The following is a 12,454-nucleotide window of genomic DNA, read 5'->3' on the forward strand; positions in this document are numbered from 1 at the left end:
CAGGGACAGCTGCAGGCAGCACATCCCTGGGCTGGAAATGGCAGGACAGTGGGAACATAGTCTGGTACCTCCTTTTCTGACCTCAAGCCCACAGGAGTCAGGATGTCTCATAACCTCATGAGTGGAACCTCCGGCAGAGCTGACTCTCCTGAGTTCCTTTCAGTCCCTCCCTGGCCTTGCCTTCCCTGGCAGAAGTCCTGGGCTGTTTCTCTATGTTCCTTCATCTGCTGTTGCTGTTCTTGTTTTATGGCTTGCTGCAGGTCTGGCTTTCAGCTGCAGCTCAAGCACTGATTTCCACCTCTCAGATGTGTCCATAGGAGGAAGGTGCCCAAAGTTCCCCTTAAAACCTGTGGGGCTCAGGGCAATGCAGTTTATGGGACAGGAAAAATCTGAATCGTCTTACAGGCAGTTCCTGAAGCCACAGTAATTGGACAGCTGTACGTGGGCCAGTGGACTGAGCCCTCAATGACTCTGGCTGAGACGAGGGTAGATGGACAGACTGGCCAACCTCACTGCACAAAGGAGAGTGCCTTTGTCTCGAGGGACTCAGAAGATCTCAGCTGGAATACCTTAAAAGTGTCGGGGTTTTCTTCCCTTAAAAAATGCTCCTGAGTATGACACAGCTAGCTGCAAGAAAGTAAACCACAAATTTTGGCAGTCAAGAGTGTTCACAGTGGTAATGCTGTGAAGTCCACATAGATCAGAGATAGATTAAGCAGAGATCACCCGTATTTCTTATTTACCTAGACCTGAAGGGAAAGCCTGACTCCTTCAGAGCCCACAGCAGAGCCCCCTGCTCCCAATGGCACCCTTTACCATGATCACCAACCGGAGCTCAAGCAAGGGAGCAGAAAAAATGTCTCAGAAAGAGGAAAATCACTGTGGGGGATTTCAGAGAGAAGTGGAGCAGGTTTTTATCAAAGATGTCTTTCCTAATTATCATTGTCTTTTGTTTGCCTGGGATAGTTCCCCTTTGTCTAGGAGGATCAGATGTCCAACAGCAGCTCCATCACTGAGTTCCTCCTCCTGGCATTTGCAGACACGTGGGAGCTGCAGCTCCTGCACTTCGCGCTCTTCCTGGGCATCTACCTGGCTGCCCTCCTGGGCAACGGCCTCATCCTCACAGCTGTAGCCTGTGACCACCACCTCCACTCCCCAATGTACTTCTTCCTCCTCAACCTCGCCCTCCTCGACCTGGGCTGCATCTCCACCACTGTCCCCAAAGCCATGGCCAATTCCCTCTGGGACACCAGGGCCATTTCCTATGCAGGATGTGCTGCACAGGTCTTTTTGTTCCTCTTCTTGTTTTCAGTAGAGTATTCTCTTCTCACTGTTATGTCCTATGACCGCTACATTGCCATCTGCAAGCCCCTGCACTACGGGAGCCTCCTGAGCAGCAGAGTTTGTGCCCAGATGGCAGCAGCTGCCTGGGGCAGTGGGGTTCTCTGTGCTCTGCTGCATACTGCCAATACATTTTCCCTGCCCCTCTGCGGAGGAAATGCTGTGGACCAGTTCTTCTGTGAAGTCCCCCAGATCCTCAAGCTCTCCTGCTCACAGTCCTACCTCAGGAATGCTTGGGTACTTATGATTGGTGTCTCTTTAGCATCCATGTGCTTTTTGTTAATTATTTTTTCCTATGTGCAGGTCTTCAGGGCTGTGCTGAGGATGCCCTCTGAGCAAGGCCAGCACAAAGCCTTCTCCACGTGCCTCCCTCACCTGTTTGTGGTCTCCCTGTTTGTCATCACTGGACTTTTTGCCTACATGAAGCCCTCCTCAATCTCCTTCCCAGCCCAGGACCTGATGGTGTCATTTCTGTACTCAGTGATGCCTCCAGCACTGAACCCCTTCATCTACAGCATGAGGAACCAGGAGCTCAAGGGTGCCATTAGGAAAATGATTTCAGGGATGTTTCTGAAAAGTAATAAATTACCACTTTTTCTCCACGAATGACTTCCTGGGTACTTGTTTCATGATCATTATTGTTACATTTATCTTTGTTGTCATTCCCATTCATTAGTTTATTAGATTTTTTTTTTTTTTTTAATATGTATATCTACTGTACATTGAGGAATGAAACTGCTTTTTCAGTACTCTCTCTCAGCATCTGCTTAATAAAACAGGATCTCCCCAACAGACTGCCTGAAATCCTGCTTCTTCTTTCAAAGCTGATGCCAGATGCCAGTAACACAGCTGAGCAGTGTGGTGGTTTCACACCAATGGGCAACTGAGCTCCAGCACATCACACTCATCACACTTTCACCCCCTCCTCAAAGGAGCAGCCAGAGAAAACAGAGTGGAAAGAGCTCCTTTTTTTTTTTTTTTTTTTTTTTTTTTTGAAGATACAGGTAGAAGACTTACCATTTGCAGTCTTGGGCAAAACAGATTCAGTGTAGGGAGATTAAGATCACTTACTGAGATTTAACTAACTGACTGGAGCAGTGAGGAACTAAAAAAAAAAAGTTTCTCACTCTTATCTCTCCTAGCTGCTGTTGTGTAGCAGCTTATTTTTTACTCTTTCTTAAATATGTTTTCACAGAAATGCAAACGCCATCACTTATTGGCTTGATTCTTCTGGTTGGCTGGATTCTTCTCACAGAAGCCACCCCTATGGCACCCTGCTACCAAAACCTTACCAAGTTAACTCACTACAGGAGGGATACAAATTTAATCAGAAGGTTGGAGCAACTCTTGTATGAAGAGAGGTTGAGAGAGCTGTGGATGTTCAGCCTGGAGAAGAGAAGTCTCTGGGGTGACCTCATTGCAGCTTTTTTTTTTTTTTTTTTTTTTAAAGACCTTTAAAGGGGCCTTAAAGGAGTCTTTTTAAAAGTACTTTTTAAAAAATACTTTTCAGTACTTAAAAGGGTGAAGAGGGACTCCTTATTTGGCTATATGATGATAGGACAAGGGGGAATAGTCTTAAAATAAAAGAATATAGATTGTTATTATACATTTGGAGGAAATTAACCTGGCTGCCCTCCTGGGCAATGGCCTCATCCTCACAGCTGTAGCCTGCAACCACCGCCTCCACACCCCCATGTACTTCTTCCTCCTCAACCTCGCCCTCCTTGACCTGGGCTGCATCTCCCCCACTGTCTCCAAAGCCACGGCCAATTCCCTCTGGGACACCAGGGCCATTTCCTATGAAGGATGTGCTGCCCAGGCCTTTATTTTTCCCTTTCCCATGTCAGTAGAGTATTTCCTTCTCACCATCATGGCCTATGACCGCTACATTGCCATCTACAAGGCCATGCACTACGGGAGCCTCCTGGGTAGCAGAGCTTGTGCCCAGATGGCAGCAGCTGCCTGGGGCAGTGGGGTTCTCTGTGCTCTGCCGCACACTGCAAAGACATTTTCCCTGCCCTCTGCCAAGGCAATGCTGTGGACCAGTTCTTCTGTGAAGTCCCCAAGATCCTCAAGCTCTCTTGCTCTGACTCCTACCTCAGGGAAATTGGGCTTCTCACATTTAGTATTTTTGTTTTGTTTGGGGGGTGTTTTGCATACATTTTGCTGTCCTATGTGCAGATCCGCAGGATCTGTTGCTCATATTCCTACCTCAGGAATGTTTGGGTACTTATGATTGGTTTCTGGGATGCTTTTTCTGAGAATTTTGCTGGGGGTTCCAGGGTAATGTCCATGGGTAGAAGTGGAAAGCAATAGAGTCCCATCAGAACAGCACTGCCAGGAAGCACCGGTGTTTGGTCTGTCTGGAGCAGCTCTTGCTCCATTTCCACACTCTCCTTCTGAGCCTTTTCTGTTGGCATAAGCCTGATTGTTCCTGCAGCTTGGTCACAGTACTGCTGTGTGGCAACCCTGTGACCAATCCCACGGACAGGCAACGGGCATTTTTGTGACACAGCTGGCCTCCAGAACAGCATTTCCATCCCATAACGTGATTCAGCTCAGGGTAGTGCCTGGGGGCTCAGGTCTTCCTTCACAGTTTCTGTCAAGAACATTGCAGTCCAGAAATGGATTCTAAAGGGGGACCTGGCTTTGCCTGTTTCTCCATGGGCTCAGGGTGAAGTGATCAGAGCCCCAGCTGGGTGTTTGAGGGCATGGGGACTCATTCAGGTGTTGCTTGTTGGTGTCCAGCACTCAGGCAGATGGTGAAGAATCTCCCATTAACCTGCCTGGGGCACTGCAGCATGTGCTGGGGCAAGTGGCAGGTGAGCATTTTATTGGAAGGAATCAAGAGCTGCCAGGAGAGCCTAGGGGAGCTGCAGGGACAGCATGTGCCAGGGGGTCAGCAGTGAATGGAGCCCACAGAGCATGAGCCTCTTCCAGGTAGAGTCCCTGCAAGAGAAAATGCTAAATTGGGGTGTGATCAGGCAAAGGAGAGCCCTGCAACCCAGCGGACACAGAGGGGACAGGGAAAGAAGTCTGGTGAGTGGTTTTACCCCTAGTGAAATGCTATAGGCTGGATATAGTGCAGCACCCAAACATTTCTCATGTCACTGGAAAGAAAGCAGGCTACCTCTGAGCACCCTCAACAGCTACAGAAGAGCTGGTGTGGGAGGCAGTCAGTAGAAGAGCCTCATGAGCTGTCTCTGCCTCCCAGCCTGCCCAGCACAGCCCTGCAAGTGCCCCTGTGTCCCGGACACCACAGCCCCCTTGCTCTGCAAAGCAGTACCACCAGCTGGGGCTGTGGGGAGCATGGGGAGAGGGTGCAGGAATGGCTGCCCAGGCCAGCACAGGCGTGCTCCTTCCTGGGAAAGGTTCTCTGTTGATGTGGGAAGTCCTGGGAGGAGAGTGGGGCCCCGTGTGTGTTCAGGGGATCCCTGGAAAGAGGTACTTACACAGCTTGGGGCAGGCTGCCAGGGCTTGGGGACAGCAGGAGCTGCCTGAGGAGCTCCAGGACCAGGGCTCTCAGCCCAGCTCAGAGAGGTGGTTTGTTCCTCTGCAGCAGGACACAGAATGGCTCACTCAGAAGTCCAGATGTGCCTGGTACAGTTGAGGCTTCAGCATGTGCAGTGTACACGTGCTGAGGTGAGCCTGAGTGAGCACAAATGCCCTCAGCCAGTGTCCATTCCTCATGCCGTGGAGGGTTGGGAGAATGAAGGCTGGGCAGCCTCACCTCAGTCCCTGTGAACATGATGGGGCAAGCTTTTCCAGAGCCAGCTCCAGGCGCTTGAAGGAAAAGAACAGGATTGCTGAACCCATAGGGGAGGGGAAGGAAAGGAAAACAAAGGGAAGAGAAGGTGCCTACCTGTCTTTAGCAAGGCCTTTGGCTTTGTCTCAGAGAATTCTTATAGCCAGAATGGTGCTATGTGGACTTAACAAATGGATGAGGCTGTGAGTGGGGCACTTTGCTGGACAATCAGGCCCAGATATCATCCATTACACGTAGTGCTGTCAGCCAGTTCTTAGCATCATCCCTCAGCGATCAGCACTTGGGCCAGCACTGCTGAATGTCGTTATTAACTCTCTGAATTACCGGATGGAGCACACTTTCAGATCTTTTCTGGATGCTGTCCAGCTCAGCGAAGCCCTTGAGCAATCTTATCTATTCAGTCTACCTTGAGCAGAAGAGTTGAAGAAGATAAAAATCAGAGGTCTCTTGGAACATTTATTTATTTATTTGTTTATTGTGATTCAATGACCTTTCCTTCGGAGAGCTCTCTGAAGACATAACAGGCAGAAGAAGAAGAAATGAGAGAGATTCAGAGGCAGAGATATGTCTTGTGTTACTATGACTACAGTAGATCCTGCACAGAATTATTCTATATTTGAAGCAGTGGTAGAAAATTCAATTCATAAAGTAAGGATAGAAAATTTACTTGATAAACTTACTTTTTTATCTCCTCAGGTCCTGGCTGACAATGACGGTGCCGGGTGAATAAGTTGAAGTCTGTGGTGCCTCAGAAACTTAACAACCAGTAGGAAGCCTCTGGTCAGCTCAGTCTCTGGAGCTGACAGGCCAGCAGCAGTAACGTGGCTGGGGACAAGGCCTGTGAGGTGACTGCTTCCTGAAGCAGCTGATGTGTCAGCCCTTGCCTCCTGGCTGACATCTGTGCTTTCCCACTTACACCTGCCAGCATCCCTGATAAGGCAGCAGAACACACCTGCTTGGCACACTGGTTGTGAGATGCCCTCTGTCTGAGAGCCTGACAGGCCCCATGCAGGAAGAGGCCTTGGGTGTGGGTTTTCACATCCCTTCTCCCTGAGCACGTGGTGGGACAGCAATGGGCACACAACTTGGTCACATCTACATGAGAAGCTGGAAGGCCAGCAGGAGGCACGTGGCTTTGAAGATCCTGGTGACAATTCTCTGGTGGTGGGAAATAGCAGGAGAGAGTCAAAAGTGGTATAAAATGCTGCTTGGAAGGTGAAGAGTGGGCATGGGGAAGAGGAAATGTCACTGAAAGGGTAGTGCTGTGGTGCCTGACATCACCCAGAAGGAGTCTGTGGTCAGCCCATGCCACCGTGTTTCAAAGGACAGCCAGGGAGGGTGGGCAGATATCAGTGAAAGTAAGGAAATGCGAGGGTGAGAGCAAAGTGGAGAAGTGAAGTACATGCCTAGAGCCTGCAGGGAGAATAGGGCAAGAATTGGACAGTGCAGGACATCCTGTGGTGGAGAAGACCAAGTGCACTGACAAGGCTGAAAGGCCTCAACAGCACCATGGTCTTTGTCCCCCTGGCTATGGCAGTTCTCTCTGTTACTGAGGCTCATGAGGACACATGCTGTGCTCATGACACTGGGGCCTTGTTGCCTCCTTGCAACCCAGTGGAGAGTCCAGCAGGTGTCATAGCATTGTCCACACAGCATCACACACCCCGCATCCTACTACCCCAGGAAGAGCCCTGAGCCATGAGTGAGGGACAGGACCTCCCTGCCCAGGGGCTGGGGGCCAGGGCTTGGCCTTTCTGCTTCACCAAACAAACCAAGGCCTTTACTCAGCATCAGAGTCTCCTGCCCAGTGCCTTTGCCTACCTGCAATTATGGCCTCCAATTGTCTGCTCTAACAAGTCCATGGGGAGGCTTTGTCAGTAATGACCCTCACTGGGGCCCATTAATGCTCCTAGACACTTCAAAGTTTCCTTCTGACTTGAACTTCTCCTGCAGTTACATCATTCTCCTCTCACTACCTGAGGTTCATGGACTCAGCACCAAGTGCACCATGGGGCTCATTACAATTCAGCCATTTTCATCTGGTCTTCCAGGCTTATGCATATAATTAGTGAGTTTTCAAAAGTGTAGTTAAAGAGGAAGATTTCAATGACCACTTTACAGAAAGCATTTTCTTTATTTAAGATTAGTTTCCATTAGTTTTCAGTTTTGGAAAGTGGTAGCATCATTCTCTAGTTGTCATGGATCCAACGTGCCTCCTAAGGAGGTCTATATAGGTGAAAAAATTGTTTTCAGTATTTATAAAAAATATATAAAATAGAAACAAACACCAACAAAATGAAAAGAAGCAGATAAACAGAAACCAGAGCCCACAATGGTGAGCCAACCCCAAGTTGCCTGCAATGAGGTGCACCATCCACAAGGGACGATTGTACAAGAAATTTTTGACACAGAGATAGGAAATGGTAAAAGAGAAATACAGAGTTGGCTACAGGGATGATGAGGGGGGCTACTGAAATACAGGCAAGTTCAATCTCCCCGAAATCCCTAGGAGCAACTGGGTATATGAGAAGTATCTGAATGACCAAAGAGCAAGAGCAAGTGGAGGGGAACTCTGCAGAAGAGCAGAGGATGCACACGTCCACACATTCTGCTGGAAAGGTGACTTCCAGCATGGTCTGTTTCGTAAGACCAGGTGGAAATACCTCAAAGACCGAGGAGATGAAGTGCAGTGCTTAAGATAAATTCTGGCAATGCAAGTACAGGGGAAGATCAATATTTGTCTCCCACTGTAATAGGCATCCTGAAATATGATAATTTTGATGTCATGGGACACCTCTCACATTGTATTAGAATTGTGTTGCGAAGCATGGCCGAAAGCACGACAGACACCAGTTGAGTCAGATCATGCTGCTCCATTTTATTGCCCGAATAGCCTAACTTTTATAGTGAACTTTGCAGGGGCGGACAGTGTTTCACACAAGATTATTGGTCAAGAGCACTCAGACAAACAACTATAAGAAAACAACCCCACCTGCAAGAAAAGAACCCCCTTTGTGATTAGCGGTCACGTAGACCTAGTCCTTGAGGCCAGCTGCTGGTAACAGTATTTTCTGAGTTCCTTAATTGGGCGATGTGGGAGTCATAGCCGTGGGAGCTTCTCACAGTTACTCTGGCAGCTTGGTTTGCTCAGCTACAGCAGGCCCTGAGATTTCTAAGGCCTACCCCTGGTTGCTTAAAGCAAGCTCAAATGGAACAATTGTTCCACGAGTACATGTCCGCGTCCTGTATGCTAATTCCCAACAGAATTGTTCAGTTATTTCATCTGACTAATGTGCTGATTGAGGTGAAATGTTTGAAAACATGTTTAAAAACATGTAGGTAACATTCAGACCTTAAGCAATAAAATGATAATTTTCTGTCCTGCATGGAGCCCTGATGCCACAAAACCCTCCCTGATGCCACAAAACCCTCCCTGCCCAGGACTGTTCATGCCACCCCTCACTCCTGGCACAGAGAAAATCTGTGACTTCTGACATCTCCTGCCTGTTAGAGCAAAAAAAAAACAGAGTTAAAATTGTTCCCTGAAATGCTCCATCTTTGAATGGGTAAATTTGTGCCAATCATACCTGTACTGGTATGGCCTTTCTTGGTGGAAATATTCACATTTTCTGTCTGTATAGTGAGATATATATTTGTATAGCCCCAGCTGTAACCCTTCCTGGGAGTTGGCTACAAAACGACTGTTATTTGGTTGCTAATTGTGTGTGATTTTTCCTGTGCATTGCATTCTGTGTTCCATGGCAATTGTCCCTGTTGCAGTCAGTAAGAGCTTGACCCAGCCCTGAATGTGTGGTGCCTTGGCAGCACGGCTGTGGGACCATCTGTGGGGCAGTGGGGCGATAAGGTCTCCCTTGAGCCTCCCTGGAGGAATGCAGGAACATTTACTGAGCAGCCAGGGATCCATGGCAAACAAAGAGGTGCTTGGTGACAGACAATGCGGCTTCATTAAGGGCAGATCATTCCTGAAATATCTGGTGGCCTTCTACGGCAGGGTTACAGCACTGGTGGATAGAGGAAGAGCAGCTGGCGTCATCTACCTGGACTTGGTTCAGCAAGGCCAATTTCTCATCTCCATAGCTGGAAGTGATCAGGATACAGGAGGTCCTGTCCGTGCTTTGGTGAGCATTTCTTTTCATCCCCTAAATGGCAAAAAGTCACACAGACTAGCGCAGACAAGGCGCTGCATTCAAGTGAAGCGACACAAGCAGTCTGGCTGTGCTCTTTATTTTCCATTCAGGGGTGGAAAGCGGGAGAGCTTCCCAGCCCCTTTGCTCTGAGCTCCGCTGCTGCCGTCAGCATTCCCAGCACCTTCCCCTCCGTTGCGGTACCAGCATCTAGCGCTAGGGAGTCAAAAGGAAAAGAGGATGATCAGGTTGTGTACAGGCTGAACGCAGAGAAATACTGCAGGCTTAGCTCGGGCCGTGCACGTAGGGGTCTGCTTCCCATGAAGCTTCAAGGTTGCCGTCAGGTGCAACAGATGCCTAGTGCCCAAGCTCATGACAAGGTCCCCAGGGGTGCAGCTCATCAGCCTGGGGCTGAGGCAGGGGGAGTGGAGGGCCCTGGAATGGCCTCTCTCTCCCAGTGCTGCCCCCAGGGGAAGGACGGGCCTTGCAGCAGCGGGAAGCACCATCCCTTTCTGGAGATACTTACCAGGGGAGCCGCTGCTGCTCTTGCCGCAGCAGCTTTTCTTCTGCAGCATTTCTGAACACCCTTTGTTGATTGCGATGCAGCTCTGACCTTTTCAAAACTTGCAGTGCTTGTGGGGAAAGGTGGCTGCAACACCAGGAGAAAGGGATCCCTCAGCCTCTGCCAGACACCCCTTCTGCCTCTCCCCTCATCCAGACCCTGCACCCACGCGGTGCCACGTGCACCCACCCTTTTGCCCTGTGATGAGTTGTAGGCCTTGGCGGTAACCAAGGTCATGCCCACTTTAGGAGAAAGCAAAGGGTGTCATAGGCAATCCCAGGACTCAGGGACCGGGCTGCTGGACATCTCCTGACATCGCTCAGCAGCTACTCGAGTGCCCCAGCACGTGAACGCAGCCGGCACACACTTACTCAGGCTGGAGGCTCTCCAGCTTGGCTGCTGCTCTCCACTCCTCTTCTGGGGCAGGGATCTGAGCCTTCCTCCACCTCCTCCTGACCTCCTTGCTCCTGGGCTGGGCTGGGGGATGGGGAATACAAGCATGTTGACTGGTGACCTGCTGCAAGGAGAAGACACTCTCATCAGACAGGACTGGACACACGGGTGCTGTTTCCCAGAGGACCCCTTGAAAGGACCCTGCAGCAGGACCTGGGAAGCAGGCGACTTGGCACTGCCGGCCCACGTCTGGCTGCTGCTTTTATCCCTCGCTTTCTGCTGACAGCCTCTCCCGCACAGGGAGGAGCAGGCAAAGCCCTGCCCTGCGCCCTGGTGCCCGTCCTGCTCCCACCACCCTGGGACCTGCCCCCCTTGGAGCCCTGGCGGGGAGGATCGCTGCTGTTCTCAGCGGTGTTGGTCACTGCCAGTACCTGGGGTATCTGTTGGTCCTCCCCCTCAGACCAGGCTTCCCAAGCAGCCATTTCTGCCTGGGCTTGCTGTGTTCGCTCTTGGTACATGGGCCATGAGCTCTCTGTTTGGTCCCACTGTGACGACAGGTTCCAGACCTCCTGGAGGAAAACAAACAAAAAACACAACAGCAGACAGGATTGGTCTCAGCTGTTGGACCAAAGACCTCTGCCATCAAGACCCAGAAAGGCCTCATTCCTTTTCCATTGCCCCTGGTCCAAATGAAGCGGCTCATGGCAACACAGGAGGCAACAAGAGGCAGGGAAGGTGTGCGGGACACCACCTTCCATCTCCCAAGGAAGAGAAGAAGGAGGTAACAAATGTGAAAATGAATGCATCCCAAGGGTCCGGCTTGGGATCGCTCCACACAAAGAGGCTTTAGTACAGTCCCAAACCGCGTGGTCATTGCAGCAAGGCAGAGCAGGTACCTGCACCAATCTCCGAGAGGCTTTGGGAGTAGGGAGCGTAGTGCTGGTGGACTTGGCTCGAGGAGCTGGTTCCTGCCTGTCGGTCTTCTTCGTCCTGGGGGAGCTGCCTGGACACGGGGGGAGCACACTGCAAACAGACACCGGGAGGCTGCATGAGCCCAGGGGAATTCGGTCTCCAGTCCGCGCTCGTGAGCTGCATCAGCCTCTGCAGCAGACGGCAGTTCCGCAGCGAATGGGTGTTGGACTGGCCGTGTTCGCTTCAGCAGAGATGGAGAGAGCCAACCGCGAAGCTGTGGCACCAGCTGCCTTCAGGAAGGCTCGGGATGCCCTAATCCAGGCCCTTTGTGGTGGAAGAAGGAGAGGAGCAGTGTCTTGTGCGAGGATAGGATCCTAGAGACACCAATACGGCCCACCCGGGCTTTACTTTAGGTTCTCCTCTGTGGCCCTGAAACATGGTGCGCTTCTGGGTGGAAAGCAGATTATCGCTGGGGAGCCAGCAACATCGGAGAACGCCATCAGGGAAGGAGGGCAGGCATGTCACCTCCCTCCCTCGGCACTCTCTTGTGCCTGCCATGAAGTCTGGGATATCGTTTGAAAAAAATGCCTGAAAGAAACATTTCCATCTGCTATCACAGCTCCTTAGGCTGGAAGAAACTGCGGGGGAGCTGGAAGAAACTGCAGGGGACGTTTGCTCCCACAGACAAAAAGATGGACTCTGTTGCAATGTGGGAGGGCTCCTGAAGGGACAAGAGCTTCTGCAACAAGGCTCTGCATGCAGCTCCCCCAAGGATCAGGGGGACGGTGCATGTCCTCCAGCCACGCCTCATCAATGTCCAGCTGGAAGAAAGGTCTTTGAACCAAGAGCCGCTTTTGCTTCACATGGAATTGCTCTTGGACAATAGCAAAGGTCCCGAGCATCTCCTCAGGTCATCCAAATTCCACCTGGGGCACACAAACTTGGGTCCCGCTGGGCTCAGGGGACAATGTGGCAGCCAGGACTCCTGGGTCCTGATGCTAGGGCTGTCCTCAGCCCTAGGGCTCCTCTGGGCATGGCTCAGCCTCCTCGTGATGGGGACAATCCAGGGCCAGGTTTCCCTGGGAACTGCTGCCTCTTTGGGATCTGGCTCTGGGAGGAAAGACCTCTGGTGTCCCAGAGACTGGTGTGGCCTGCAGCTCCCACAGGCCTCTCAGGAATGTCCCAGGAATGCCCACATGGTGTTTTTCTGGGTGGCTCGTGTATGCCTGCATGTGTCCTCGCCTGGGTGAGGTGCTTGCCAAGAGGTGGTGAGCTTGCTGGCCTGGAGCCTGACCTGTCTTTTCCTTGCTTTCCAGAGACTGAGGCTATCTGGGA

At 51.0% G+C, this 12,454-nt stretch overlaps 1 protein-coding gene across 1 annotated transcript; it reads left to right on the top strand.

Annotated features, from left to right (window-relative positions):
• Nucleotides 1-990: 990 nt before the first annotated feature.
• LOC311220869 (olfactory receptor 14A16-like) lies at nt 991-5,833 on the top strand (the record flags this gene model as incomplete). The annotated part of the gene is made up of 4 exons (XM_084304506.1): nt 991-1,918; nt 3,192-3,269; nt 4,090-4,163; nt 5,804-5,833. 4 exons carry the CDS (start codon nt 991-993, stop codon nt 5,831-5,833), a joined length of 1,110 nt encoding a protein of 369 aa, XP_084160632.1.
• Between the last annotated feature and the right edge of the window lie 6,621 nt (nt 5,834-12,454).

The sequence above is a fragment of the Netta rufina genome (assembly GCF_964035555.1).
Source record: "Netta rufina genome assembly, chromosome: W".
NCBI lineage: Eukaryota > Metazoa > Chordata > Aves > Anseriformes > Anatidae > Netta > Netta rufina.